Source organism: Sinocyclocheilus grahami, unplaced genomic scaffold, assembly GCF_001515645.1.
Source record: "Sinocyclocheilus grahami isolate Dianchi unplaced genomic scaffold, SAMN03320097.WGS_v1.1 scaffold1376.1, whole genome shotgun sequence".
Lineage (NCBI taxonomy): Eukaryota > Metazoa > Chordata > Actinopteri > Cypriniformes > Cyprinidae > Sinocyclocheilus > Sinocyclocheilus grahami.
The window spans coordinates 209408-223231 of record NW_015506555.1 but is presented as its reverse complement, the minus strand read 5'-3'; the positions used below and the strand labels follow the sequence as shown (position 1 = coordinate 223231).

General features: G+C 35.0%; 1 protein-coding gene across 2 annotated transcripts in view; it reads right to left on the bottom strand.

Moving 5' to 3' along the window:
• Nucleotides 1-977: 977 nt before the first annotated feature.
• The window catches only part of LOC107569732 (sin3 histone deacetylase corepressor complex component SDS3-like), a 14972-nt gene continuing 2125 nt past the window's right edge, over nt 978-13824 (bottom strand). Inside the window, exons 2-12 of one of the 2 annotated variants that reach the window (XM_016255884.1) lie at nt 9553-9622; nt 9344-9399; nt 7197-7268; nt 7052-7071; nt 6813-6969; nt 5825-5920; nt 5528-5589; nt 4893-4914; nt 4670-4778; nt 2323-2407; nt 978-1946 (exon numbers count right to left, since the gene is read on the bottom strand). In XM_016255884.1, the coding sequence (XP_016111370.1) occupies nt 1848-1946; nt 2323-2407; nt 4670-4778; nt 4893-4914; nt 5528-5589; nt 5825-5920; nt 6813-6969; nt 7052-7071; nt 7197-7268; nt 9344-9399; nt 9553-9622 (848 nt within the window). In that variant the 3' untranslated portion in view covers nt 978-1847. Of the gene's footprint in view, nt 1947-2322; nt 2408-4669; nt 4779-4868; nt 4915-5527; nt 5590-5824; nt 5921-6812; nt 6970-7051; nt 7072-7196; nt 7269-9343; nt 9400-9552; nt 9623-13824 lie in introns of both variants that reach the window. The other variant, XM_016255882.1, reaches the window with a different exon arrangement.

The following is a 13824-nucleotide window of genomic DNA, read 5'->3' as shown; positions in this document are numbered from 1 at the left end:
AAAATGTCCATGTCAAAAAAACTGTCATAAAAATGTGACGCTTGGGAGCACTGAGTTAAGTTTGGTCTCATTTTAAAGAAGACCCATGGCAGATTATTGTTGAAGTAAAACAAGTTTAAAAAGTGAAACCAAAAAAAAAAGTTCTAGATGTTTAGGTTTATGAAAATGATTTATGAACGATGTTTTATATAAAATATATATTTTATGAAACATGTTGAACTCTATACCTGCTAGAAAATCAAAGCAAGTTGTGTTCCAAATATGAGGTTGATATCTCAAAAAATGAGCTTTCAGTAAGATTTTGTTTGGGCGCAGTACCAAATTTTCCCCATTAGATGCCAGCAAAACTCTGCTGGTGCACACTGGTTGGGTTTGTGATTTGCAGTAGAGTTTTTCTCTCTCAAATATTACAAGAACACACACACATTTTTTTTTTTTTATGACACACATACAAACCACACTCTGACATCCACACCAACACACCCACACAATTATAGCTGCATTATTTATCCAATTGGCTCTATAATACACAGAAGCAGAAAACAGGAATAAAGCGAGTATTTTCTTTATAGGTCAAACCTGAAAAAATGGCACCATCTGGTAAAAAGATTTTAAAGCCTTGCAAATATAATGAAAGCCTATCAACAAAAATGGCATAATTTTACAGTTAAATGGCACTGTGATTAAAAATAGCAGTTTTAATGGGTTTCAATGGGGAGATTTTTGTCCTTAAGGTCCTGAGAGGAACAATTTAGCCTTAAATCACTTGCTCACCAATAGATCTTCTGCAGTGAATTGCTTTGTAAGAAACAAACCTATCATAAAGGTGTTTTAACTTTAAACTATCACTTCCAGCTAAAATACCATAGAGTCCATAATCCATAACAACACTTCCTCCAGTGAAAAAGTCCATCCACTGTTGTCCCCGCTCATCAAAATAAACCAACATATTTGTTCAGAAGCATTTGGACTGTTTTCTGTGCATATTTCTGTCCTGATTCAGTTCAGATGACTTTTCACTGCAGATAGCAATGTTATAGAGAGGACTCATTTGAAGATAAAAGTGTCTTCATTTTGGGAATTTTCTACTAGTGCTTTAATCAATGTTAGAATATAAACCCAACATGCATTCCAAAAATAATAAAAATCGTGAGATCTAAGGTTAGTATACCTACGCACTACAAACATTTAAGCAACCTGCCAATATTTGCTTGCAAGTTGTTGTTTCTTTTTTAACTTCTGCCGGGAACATAAATACAAATGTAAATGAATGCTTCTGATTATACACGCAAGTAGAAGGGCACTAAAAACAAGGTCAACTTACTGGGGAGAAAATAAATGTTGTTTTGTACGGTTTGAGCCAAATTTATTTAATATTCACCTGAATACAAAATTAAAACTAGCAAAGTAATTTGAAATCCTGTACACTTTCAAATGCATGGAGAGAATAGATTATGGCATTACATATCAAAGCAAAAAAAACGCAACTAAATAAGATTTGTAAATGCCTCACTGGAAACAGAATACAATCCCAAAGTGTATTGTCGTCTACTCGCTTCATCGTAGAGAGCTCTTTGAAATCAGCCTTACCTCAGACATTGAGACTGCATTACACACATACAAGTTCATAGAGAAGAAAAAGGCAAAAATAAAGATAAATGTGAGACATTTCATGATATACTTCGGTAACATCTATACCATACGTGTGAGAGCGATAGAAAAATAAGATGAGAGACAGGAGGAAATATCATGCTTAAACATGTAGTAGCTGACTTGGTAAAACAGGAAGAGCTTTAAAATGTTTGTTTAAAACAAAAAAAAAACACACACATACACACACAGGACGTCTATGCTGCTGATCGGCGTCGAATGATGAAGGCCCCTCGTTGCAGCTGCCCTAAATAGATCCTCATCTTCGTACTGTCACTTGTCTTTCTCACCCAGATCTGCAAGAGAGTCGAAATCCAAGACAAAGCACTTCAGTATTTATCCTGCACCACCTTCTTCCAGCATCCAAATGAATCCCAAACAGTGATTTGTACTCCAAAGCCACTGGCTCAGCACGTAAAAGTCCAGATCTATGCAGTGTGCTACTGATGCTGGCATTAAAAGGATGCAAATGAGACTAAAGCTATTGCTTGTACAATTTGATATGGATGCAGATGACAATAAATGAGAATTTTCCTCTTCTGGCCGTCCAAAGCTGATGCACTTGGGCTGATCTCAATAACCTGCTGTTTATTCCCCCTCTGAGCAGGTCATTAGTTTGAAGAGCACAGTCATTTGTTTAGCACCAATCAGAGGAGAGAATCAGACACAAACCTCATTGGTCCCCACAGAGCTGATGACACAGCTGATCTTGGTGTTCTCCTTGGACTCCAGATAGATTGCTTGGCTTTTATGGTACCTGAAACAATATCAGCATTGGTCATTTGAGATCCTCTAGACTGAAAGACCATTAGAGAAAATTCCCTTCAGGGGCATGTTCTCAGTCGGGTACTGTATGTGAGCTTATCTCCTCACGTACTGCCACTGAAAAGCAATATTTAGGCTTAGAGGGTTTCCCAAAAATGATCATTCTGTCATCATTTTTTCTCACCCTCGTGAAATTTCCACACGCAAGACTTCTCTTATATGCAATTATACATGCCTAAAATTAAATTATTTCCTTTTAAAGGGAGCAATTATTTTAAAATACGCTTCTCCTTTTGCTGAGTAGAAAGAAGATTTTCTGCATTATTTTTAAGTACACATATTGCATTACACTCAATACAGAATGCAAACTCACATTCACAATTAAGGTAAAAACATGATTTATTTTACCGTGCGGCAGCAGCAAGGAAAAAACATGGTTCTTAAGAGTCACTGTTTGTGAATCACACATACCGATTCACACTGTACGCATGCAACCCGCTGAGGAGGATAACTTAAATATTTCTTGCTATTATTTTAATCTTTTTGTAACATCACATTGAATACAGACTGCAAACTCACTTTTACAAGTCAAGTAAATTATGATTTATTTTGCTGTGGGCACAAAAGCAATGCAATAGTGATGGTTGCCTTAGCAAACGCCACTAATTAGAGAGGGAAAGCTTGTCATCTCTTAAAACACAGAGCAAAAGTAGCCTGTGGCTTCAACCTTCTCACATAAACATCCTCTGGAAGAGTTCAGACAGCAGCATAACTCTCCACTCGCTATTAAAAAGCAGAATAAAACTGCATTTAATGTACATGTAACATTATACGTTTAATGCCTGCGGTATCACCCTAGACCACATTTCCTCCTCCACTCACTCGCTCCTCATCTGCACACAAATATTCCCGTTGGATTGCATTGCTGAAAGCTACGGCAGCCCACTGTCTAAAGGGCACGACTGGATGAATGCATGCTGACACACTCATAAAAATCCAGAGGCATTCCTGACGTTTAATGTCACAAACGCACAAGACAGAGTTATCTTCAGACCTCATCCTAAGCCACAAGCTTCCTGTGCACTATGATCACACAAACAATGAAATATAGATTACAGAGTATTGCATGTCAGAATATGTGGATCATCATGTCCACGACGTTTACATTATTAAATATCATGACACAGACGGCAGTAAATACCATGTCTGCAATGCATGACCTGAATCCTGCCACAGATGCTGCCTTGTTTAAGGAAACTACATCAAATGCACAACCTTATGTACACAAAGCTACTGAAATAACAGCTTAAAGGAGTAACTGAGATATTACAGAGAACACCTTCTTACAGCCCAAACACAATATAAATCTGAACGATTTATGCAATTAAGAAATTCCTTAAATAACCTCTTCTGCATTCCATGCTACTTCGATGCCAGAATCATTATACAAATCTGTAAAAAATAAAAATAAAAAAAAAGTATAAATTATGCATACAAATAAGCCTTTATAATTATTACAGACAGATAGAACGATAGACAGATCGATTAGATAGATATAGAACGATAGATTGATAGAATGATAGAACGATAGAACGATAGATAGATAGATAGAACTACAGAACGATAGAACAATAGAGGCAGATCGATAGATAGATAGACAGACAGACAGATAGATAGACAGAACTACAGAACATTAGATAGAACAATAGATATAGATAGATATAGATAGATAGATAGAACGACAGAACGATAGATGGATAGATAGAACTACAGAACAATAGATATAATGATAGACAGAACGATAGATAGATAGATAGATAGAATGATAGATAGATAGATATAGATAGAATGACAGATAGATAGAACTACAGAACGATAGATAGAATGATAGATAGAACAATAGATAGATAGATAGAACTACAGAACGATAGATAGACAGAATTTTCATTTTTGGGTGAACTATCCCTTTAAGATCTTGTAAGAATCGGAGGGTCAAGGTTTGGATGGCAAGCATACACAACTATCTGGAAGAAGCTGTAACTACACCATTAAATTAAACCAACATTATTTAGTCGCTGACCTCATAAATACGCAAATCAGCATGTCATGCCAGACTTACGAGATATACAGTGTGACATCTAAACTGAACAGTGCAATGAAGTATGAACAGTGTGAATCACAATAACCCAGAATTACAAGTACCTGGGGTTAGAAAAGTGTGAAAAAAAGTCCAGCAGAACGCAGAGAACCTTACCATCTCTTATCATAGTAGAGTTTGCCCTCCTCTATCCGTGCCTCATAACGCTGGGATGGGACGTCCACTGGAGTCGACGGGAGGTGCTCCACTGGAGAAGACGGGGACACTGAAAAACATCACACACATTCATTTTCAATTCATTTTAAAGCCTTTGTGGCTAAAATAAACTGATCTGACGAAGTATATGGGGAATCACCTCTAAAAGACAAAACGTCCGTACCTGGTCTTTTCGGAGATTTAAGCTATAAAGGAAATAAAGCAAATAAGGAAGATTGTTTTGATTTTCTTCAGCAATCTCAGTTTTTAAAAAAAACGACAGACATGGACAATCAACGTGATATCTTGGTCAAATCAGCAGTAAATCCAATAGTATGTCAGAGTCAAAAAAATATTTTCTGTTCCATTTACTTTTTTTTTCTTTTAAAAACAGCCAATTTCTTCTTATCACCAAGTAAAATATGAATTTTCTCATATATCACTTTGAGTAATAAAACACAATGACATTTTCAGGGGATTCTACTTTTTAATACCCAATTGAGAGCTTTTAGGAAAAATAAATAAATAAAGATCCTTTCTTCAAAGCCAAGACACGAGTCATGAAGACTTTCATTGCATTTTCATGAAATGGAAATTTTGATGAAACTTTTTCTATCACATGTATTTTTACTCATCTCATAGCCTGCAAACGAATATGCAAGTGCATTACAATTTGATTGACGATGGTATTGCTGTAGAATAAGACATATTGAAAATTAGGCCAAAAAGTACTATAATACTGTATCTGTGAGGCAGTGAAATTTGTACTTAGCTAGGCTTCATGGAGCCAATTACAGTCTTGCTGAGATGTAACCCTACCTTGTTTAATGTTCTTAGATCCTCCATGATCTGTTCATCAGTGAGTAAATAGTTTAACTGAGGTGAGGGGAGTTAAGAAAGCCTGCTTAATATAATGAACTCTTAAAGGTGCAGCAGCAATAACAGCCTGTTTAATACTAAAGGTCATGCATTCCATTGTTTTTGGTGCCAAAGAGTTTGACTAGCACTAGAAATGGACTTCAGGGAATTAAATGTCATAGAGTGCTACAGATGCATAAAAGATGAGCCCTTGTTTTCAGTGCATGTGCTCGGTCTTTAAAGCTAGCTTAAGGATATCAGGTGGAGGCTTTCTCCGCTTGTCTGGAATAGGCACAGGGTCATTGGGTCGTCTCCGGAGCTTCCGGGTCATAATAGGTTTCATCTCCATGGAATCTAAACAAAAATGAGAAATTGTCAAGGCTGTAATAGTCAATCTTTTTCATACAACTGCAATGAATGGCAACTAAGGCTTTCAAGCTTCAAAAAATGATGAAAGAACAGCATAAAAATATAAATGAAGTGTCTTCTGAAGTCATACAATAGCTTTGTGTGACGAACAGACCAAAATGCAAGTATTTTTTCACTGATAATTGCCCTCTACAGCGAGTTAACCACTGTGACTGGATCATCGAGTCTGTGTATTGAACTCGTGGACCTGTGAACAAATCATTCAGTTTGCTTTTATAAATCAGAACAACGATTCTTTGACTCAAAAGAACGATACGTTTACGAACAGGACGTTGCTGCTTCTTTTGCGAATTCACCAAAGAGTGATACTTTTATGGTGCTTTTTTTTTGTTTTTGAAGCTTGAAAGTCCCTTAGTCTTTGTTCACTGCATGGAAAAAAACATGTTCTTATTGTGTTACGCAGAAAAAAAGTAATTCAGGTGTGGAATGGTTTGACTCAAAAGAACGATACGTTTACGAACAGGACGTTGCTGCTTCTTTTGCGAATTCACCAAAGAGTGATACTTTTATGGTGCTTTTTTTTTGTTTGTTTTTTTGTTTTTGAAGCTTGAAAGTCCCTTAGTCTTTGTTCACTGCATGGAAAAAAACATGTTCTTATTGTGTTACGCAGAAAAAAAAGTCATTCAGGTGTGGAACGGCATGAGGGAGAAATTATAAGTTTTTTGGGTAAACTACTGCTTCAGGGGTTTATTTCTTTTAACACAAAAGCTATAGGAACGAGATCGTATTCTCGACAACAGCAATATTAAGAATGGCTTGCAAAAAAACCCTCTCGGGTTGCACGTTTCTATCTGATCTCTGTGTTTTACTTTCTCACCTCCTGTCAGCTCCATAGTTAATTTCTCATTCTCAATCATCTTCTTCTTCTCCTCCAGCTCTGCAATAAGATTTTCCTTCAGTTCCACTTTCTTATCGTCAAATTCCTTCACCGCTGCTTTTTTCTCTTTGATGTAGTTCCTCTCCACCTGCTCTGTCTACAAGACATTTAACATTAATTAACCTGTCACAGCTGTTCAAAAATCCACAGATACACAAAATGTATAATTTGCAGCTTACCTCAAGTTGTAGAAAGAGGTCTGAGAAGATAAAGAGATGGGAGGAGAAGGACAGAAAATGAGATGAGCATTAATAACGTAATGTTGGCTCTTGAAATATTGACACTGACATCGAGAAGAAAAGCTTTATTATATATGATCTTTACCAGCGCTACGAAGCCTCTCTTTATACTGCTGATCAAGCTTCTTCATTCTCTTCTGGTACTCCTGCAGTGTGCCTGTGGAAATGCATAGGTATGGAAGTGATCTCATTTTTTATCCACAGTGATGTACTGTACATTTACTACAGGAACAATCTCACTGGAATAAGCTGTCCGGATCAGCAGCACAATGGTGATAGATTACACATGCTTTGAACCTATCAGCCCAGTGCATTAACGACTAGGCTACATCACCTTGTTAGACAATTATCAACATATTTCTCAAAAAAACACTACAGAAGAGACTGGGAAATAGTGGAGGTAGAAGTTCACATTTAAACTATACAGTAGGGCCGCACGATAAATCGAAATGGAATCGAGATTGCGATTCGACAGAAGCTGTGATTGTCATGCGTATCTTTCAGTGAAGCACGGTTCTGTGATCAGCAGTAAATCTCCATCTGAAGGCCAGAGAAACTCCAAATACGCCTCGCAGAAGAAACCCAGAAAATGCCTATCACTGCAGCTGAATAAACAGAAGATTCACCTGCTTTCATTGATTCAACATGACTAATAAACACACGACTACGGCAATATACGACTTATCTGAGTTCTTGTTATTATAATTTTCATTAAAATGAAGTATATTTATAATGCAATGCCTTTATCACGGCTTAAATACTATGAAATATGTTGCGTGCCTTATTCTGTGTAAGAAGCCACGTCATCTCACAGAAGGATTTATTTCAAACACTCGACTGACGTTATGAAGTGAGTTTGGAGTAAAAATATGTTATTAAATGTGGTATTTTCACGTGCTTTCAGATGGAGCAGCATTTACTTCACAGAGCCGTAGTTCACTGAGAAGCTATGCAAACATCTGTCATTATCACAAACGATTTCAGAATCAAGCAATAAAATAGTCTGTGATTTTTTTTGAGTAACTTGTCAGTGAGCTACGGCTCTGTGTAGTAAATGCTGCTCCATCCACTGAGAAGCTACGCAAACAGCTGTCATTATCACAAACGATTTCAGAATCAAGCAATAAAATTGCGTATTTTTTTTTAGTAGCTTGTCAGTGAACTACGGCTCTGTGTAGTAAATGCTGCTCCATCTGAAAGCACGTGATGATGATTTCCTGCTGATTACAGAACCGGCTTTACTAACAAAATGCGCATGACAATCGCATTCGATTAATCGTGCAGCCCTACTATACAGTTATACATTTTCAGCTTTTCAGCTTAGAAACAGGTGACAGTATAGCTCAATGAAAATAAACAACTTGACCAAAATTTGCCTTTGCCATTTGTATTTATTTATTACAGATTCATAATTACCAATCTGCTCATGCCATGAATAATGTAGGCTACAAAAACTAGGCTATTTGTGATAACAAATCACTCTCCCTGATCATAAAGCAACGCTCCTTTGATTTATTGTTCAGCAACTCTTGGGAAAAAATCTTTTATTTGTTCTATTTAAGTACAGTAAAACTTTTTAGTATCACAATACGATTTCACACATTTCAGAGGCTCGTACTTTATCCCTAATTGCTTTAACATTAAGAAATCATGACGATATGATGATACGTGTTGATCAACTGGCTGAGATCAAGCTATATTGTGTCTATTATTTTATCTGATAGATATATCTGTGCAACTTACGTTATTAGACATTGCAAACGAGAAATCAATTTGGTTCTGTGTGTGGTACGATAGAAGACAGCCGTATAGAAATTAAATATAATTTCTATGAACGTGTATGTGTTCTGGCCACGTGACAAGCGCAAGCAGCTATTAAAAATATTAACGGAAAAAATGCACAACATTGTTGTTTACAGGCTGTTTAATATTTTAATAAGAACATGTGAAAACGAATAATGTTTTTATATAGAGTTTATATATGTGTAACACCCTAATAGTTATATTAAAGTTAATAGTAATTAAACATGTTTTTGTTTTTTTGTTTTAAAAGAAAAGCATAGTTCTTTTTTACTTATTATGAAACTGTTGATGTACAGCAACATTTGTAAATAAAAGAAAATATAAATTCTGTGTACTTTCGCATTTAAACTTTCATTATTAAAGTGCTTGACTCAAAAAAAAAAATGTATTGTGTATTTCTAAAAATAATAATTTCAATAGTGAATATACCTTCTTGCAGTTGTTGTAGCTGTCTTTTCAGGGATGCCAGTTTGTCTTGATACATCCTGAAATCAAGACATAAACACAACATCTCAAAGAAATAGAATAGAAATAGAAACATGCAACTGAAAGCAGAAATGTGTCACATACGTTATTTTCACAGGGCTTTTCATTATGATAGATGTGTGTGCATTTGTCATGAATAAATGAATACTTACTGTTCTTTGATTTCAACACAATCGTTCTCATCATGTTTGGCCAGATCTGTTTCACTGGCATCTTCTGTGTCTATAACAAACAATATAGCAATACATTAATTATACACTATAGGATAAGACATGACTCTCTTGCACAAAACCCAAACTTGACCCCACTGAACTCCTTTTGGGATGCCATAGAGTTTATTGAAGTGATAACTGCACATATACAGCACCATCTAATGGACATACATGGCAGTTTCATCTCATTTTTAAGACATCTTTTACTCTCTAGCCTTTCCTATGGAAGCCCATTTCCGCACATAAGGGAAAAAAAAAGACTAAGTCGCAATTATGAGATAAAAAGTCAAAATTATGACTTAAAAAAAAGTCGAAATTGACTTAATGACTTTATAAACACATTGGTCACAGGATAGTGGTCTATAATGATAAACGGGGCATTCTGGAACGAGTTAATTTGGCTTAAAACAGTTTGGGGGACTACGTTCAACACACACCTTATTAATAAAGCATAGTATATTGTATATATACCATTTAAAGACAAGCATAATATAACCCAGAATATACACGCAACACGCAGAGTTGCACGTTAAGCGTTTTCTTGGGGTAGAACATTAAATAAATAAATATATGTTTATATATAATATATACACACTTTATTCTTTATAAGTTTTCTATGGAAGGAAAGCAGTTCAATTCAGCGCGGTGCGTTCATATTCTGGGTTCATCTGCTTGCCTTTTAATAAATTTTAATAATCTGAATACTAGATGTGTTTTTTTATATCACTGTCTGCTTCCACTAAGCCACGTTAAGCGTTTTCAACCCCAAGAAAACACTTAACGTGCAACTAAGCGCGTTGCGTTCATATTCTGGGCTATATTCTGCTGCTATGTACTGGACCTGGTTCTCCAAAAGTGTTTTTAGCCAAATTACTTGTACTTTTTAATAATGAAATCACAGCCGACTCTACCAGAAAGACTCTTACAGCAGGCCTGCCATATAGGAGAAAGACTAATATATGGACAAAGTAGTACATAACTGACTACCAAAACTTGCCATTTTATTCCTTGGGATTACTTTGTGGGAAATGTGTTTTCTAATGTTTTAAAGAATAAGTACAAATTAATGTTACTAAAGAGGTCAGTAGCATTCATTACATTGCCATGAGTTTCATACACACACTACCGCTCAGAAGTGTGGGATCAGTAAGATCCCAAAGAGGTCTCTTCTGCTCATCAAGGCTGCATTTATTTGATCAAAAATACAGAAAAAATCTAAAGTAAAAGTAAGTAAAAGTAATCTTGCAAAATGTTATTACAATATAAAATAATGGTTTCTATTTTAATATCTGTTAAACTGTAATGTATTCCTGTGATGCGCAGCTGTATTTCCAGCATCATTAGTCCAGTCTTCAGTGTCACATGATCTTCAGAAATCACTATAATATGCTGTTTAGAAATAACTTACATTTTAAAGGATATTAAAATAGAAACCATTATTTTATATTGTTATAATATTTTGCAAGATTACAGTTTTTTTCTGTATTTTTGATCAAATAAATGCAGCCTTGATGAGCAGAAGAGACTTCTTTATAACATTACAAGTCCCCACACTTCTGAGCGCTAGTGTGTGTGTGAAGAGCTCAGATGCAAAAGCCGTTTGAAATTTTCTTCTAAAATTAGCATTTTTATCAGGCTACATAACATATCCTATGTTTATGTTCAGTTATTTTACTTTAATAGCAATGAAAATAACCTAATCATCATTAAAGTGAAATTACTAAACCTACATTTTTATTTTATTTACCTATTTTAGAAGAAAATTTCAAATGACACTTAGTGGCCTTTGCATCTGAACTCCACACACACACACACACACACACACACACACACAAATATATATAATATGATATATATTTCATGTTCTACCCCAAGAAAACGCTTATTTTTCGCTTAAATATTAAATACTTGTCATTTGCACTTATATATTGTTGCTCTTTTGTTAGTTTTGATTGCTTCTATTGTCCTCATTTGTAAGTTGCTTTGGATAAAAGCGTCTGCTAAATGACTAAATGTAAATATTAATAAGGTGTGTGTTGAACTTAGTCCCCCAAACTGTTTTAAGCCAAATTAACTCATTTCAGAATGTCCCGTTTATCATTATAGACCACTATCCTGTGACCAATGTGTTTATAAAGTCATTAAGTCAATTTTGTACTTTTTATCTCATAATTTTGACTTTTTAAAGCATGCATTTTTATCTTACGTGGCGGAAATGAGCTTCCTACTTTCCTGACTATTAACTTTATTATTAGTGTTATCTTTGATTTCTACTCCATTTTATTTGATATTTCATTGTGTTTTATAGGCTAATTGTTTTCGTACAGCACTTTGGTCAGTGTAAGCTGAATTTAAATGTGCTCAATTAATAACATGTACTTACATTTTCTATGGCCAGATATTACATGAATGTTATTTTCAGCCTTTTTCTTACCGAAGGAATTATATATTATATTATATTAAATTACATTAGGGCTGGGTTTATTTTTGAACATGAAATATTTTCGCCTCTGTGGCCTTGGTTAATACAGGCCTGATGAGCTGATCAGTTCACATGCGCCTCGCGCTGCCGCTTTTATTGAACCGAGGTGCGCCGCGCTACAGCGATCACTCCAGTCCACATTAAACAGCGCCAAAATGGCATTTGTGAACATAATTTGAAATCTGAGCCTTTGTTTCATATTAAAAGTACCAAAGCACAATGCTTATTGCGATATATTGGATGGGAAGTGCCCTTCAACGTTCCGTCCATTAACTGAAAACAGGACTAATCGATTCTTGGGATTTAAGAATCCTATCGTTTCGTAAAAATGAGAATCGATTATAATCGAGATATCCATATTTTTTTATCCAGCCCTATATTATATTATATATTGCGTTTGTACTAACTGCTATCTGGGAACTGTCACAAGTTAATTCTAAGACAAATCTTAAGTACAAATAATAAATATTAAACAAATAAATAAACAAATTTCTGCACTAATAAAAAGACAACTACCCACACTAATAGATAAAAAATATTATATCATCAGCTGCTTATAAAGATACTTGCATTCAAGCAGTTGCTTTTATCCAGGTGATATTTCTTTTAAAGAAATTAATAGTTTAATTCAGCAAGGATGCATAATTGATCAAACTGGCAATATTTTACTTTGTGAACTCTTAATTAAAGAATTTTTGATTTCACTACTTCATTTGATTGTCCATTTGACCAATTAAGTTTGAAAAGCACAAATATTACATATAAAGAGAGATTTGTAGTTTCTAAATTAATATTAAGTCATGATAACAGCATGCACAAGCACAAAGCATATAATACAATTTAAAATTGTAGTTTAAAGTCATCTGCCAATGTCACCACAAAAAAGAAGAAGAAGAAGAAAAAAAGTATTTGTAGACATTTTGTTCAGAAAATCTTTGGGGACAATTTTCAGTGAACTACTATATATATTTTTTTTCTATGAAGACAACCCCTGGCCTATTATATAATAGCAGATGCTCTGCAGTTTAATTTCAACAAAATAATTAATTCTATGAGATCATCAGGCATCATTCAACACTGGTGAGGTGATATAATTAAGAATGCTATACTTCTATTTCTCTCAAAAAACTGCAGGATGAGCTTGATACATATTGAAAAAGTTGGTCATTAATAATACAAAAACCTACAAATTGTTAATTATCCCAGATGCTCTTATATTGTAACTTAACTATTGAAATCTTTTTTTTAAAGAGTGGATAGTGTAAATAAATTATGTCATGCACACTTGATCTCAGGGCCGGTTCTAGGCATAGGCGAGCTAGGCGGTCGTCCGCTTTATCGACTTAAATGCATCCTTACGGAGGTGTCGAAATGCTGAATCAATTCATTAACTTCCAACAGCGCTTAATGGGAGCAGCGTCATAGAGAGCAGAGCGTCACGTTAATTAAAGGGGACGTTAACGAGTAGCAAATTATTAAGTAGCTGCACTGATTACTTTTATGCCACTGATAAAGCTTTTATATGTAGTTTGGGGTAACAAAGGGGTTTTATACAGGTGCATCTCAATAAATTAGAATGTCGTGGAAAAGTTCATTTATTTCAGTAATTCACTCAAATTGTGAAACTCGTGTATTAAATAAATTCAATGCACACAGACTGAAGTAGTTTAAGTCTTTGGTTCTTTTAATTGTGATGACTTTGGCTCACATTTAACAAAAACCCACTAATT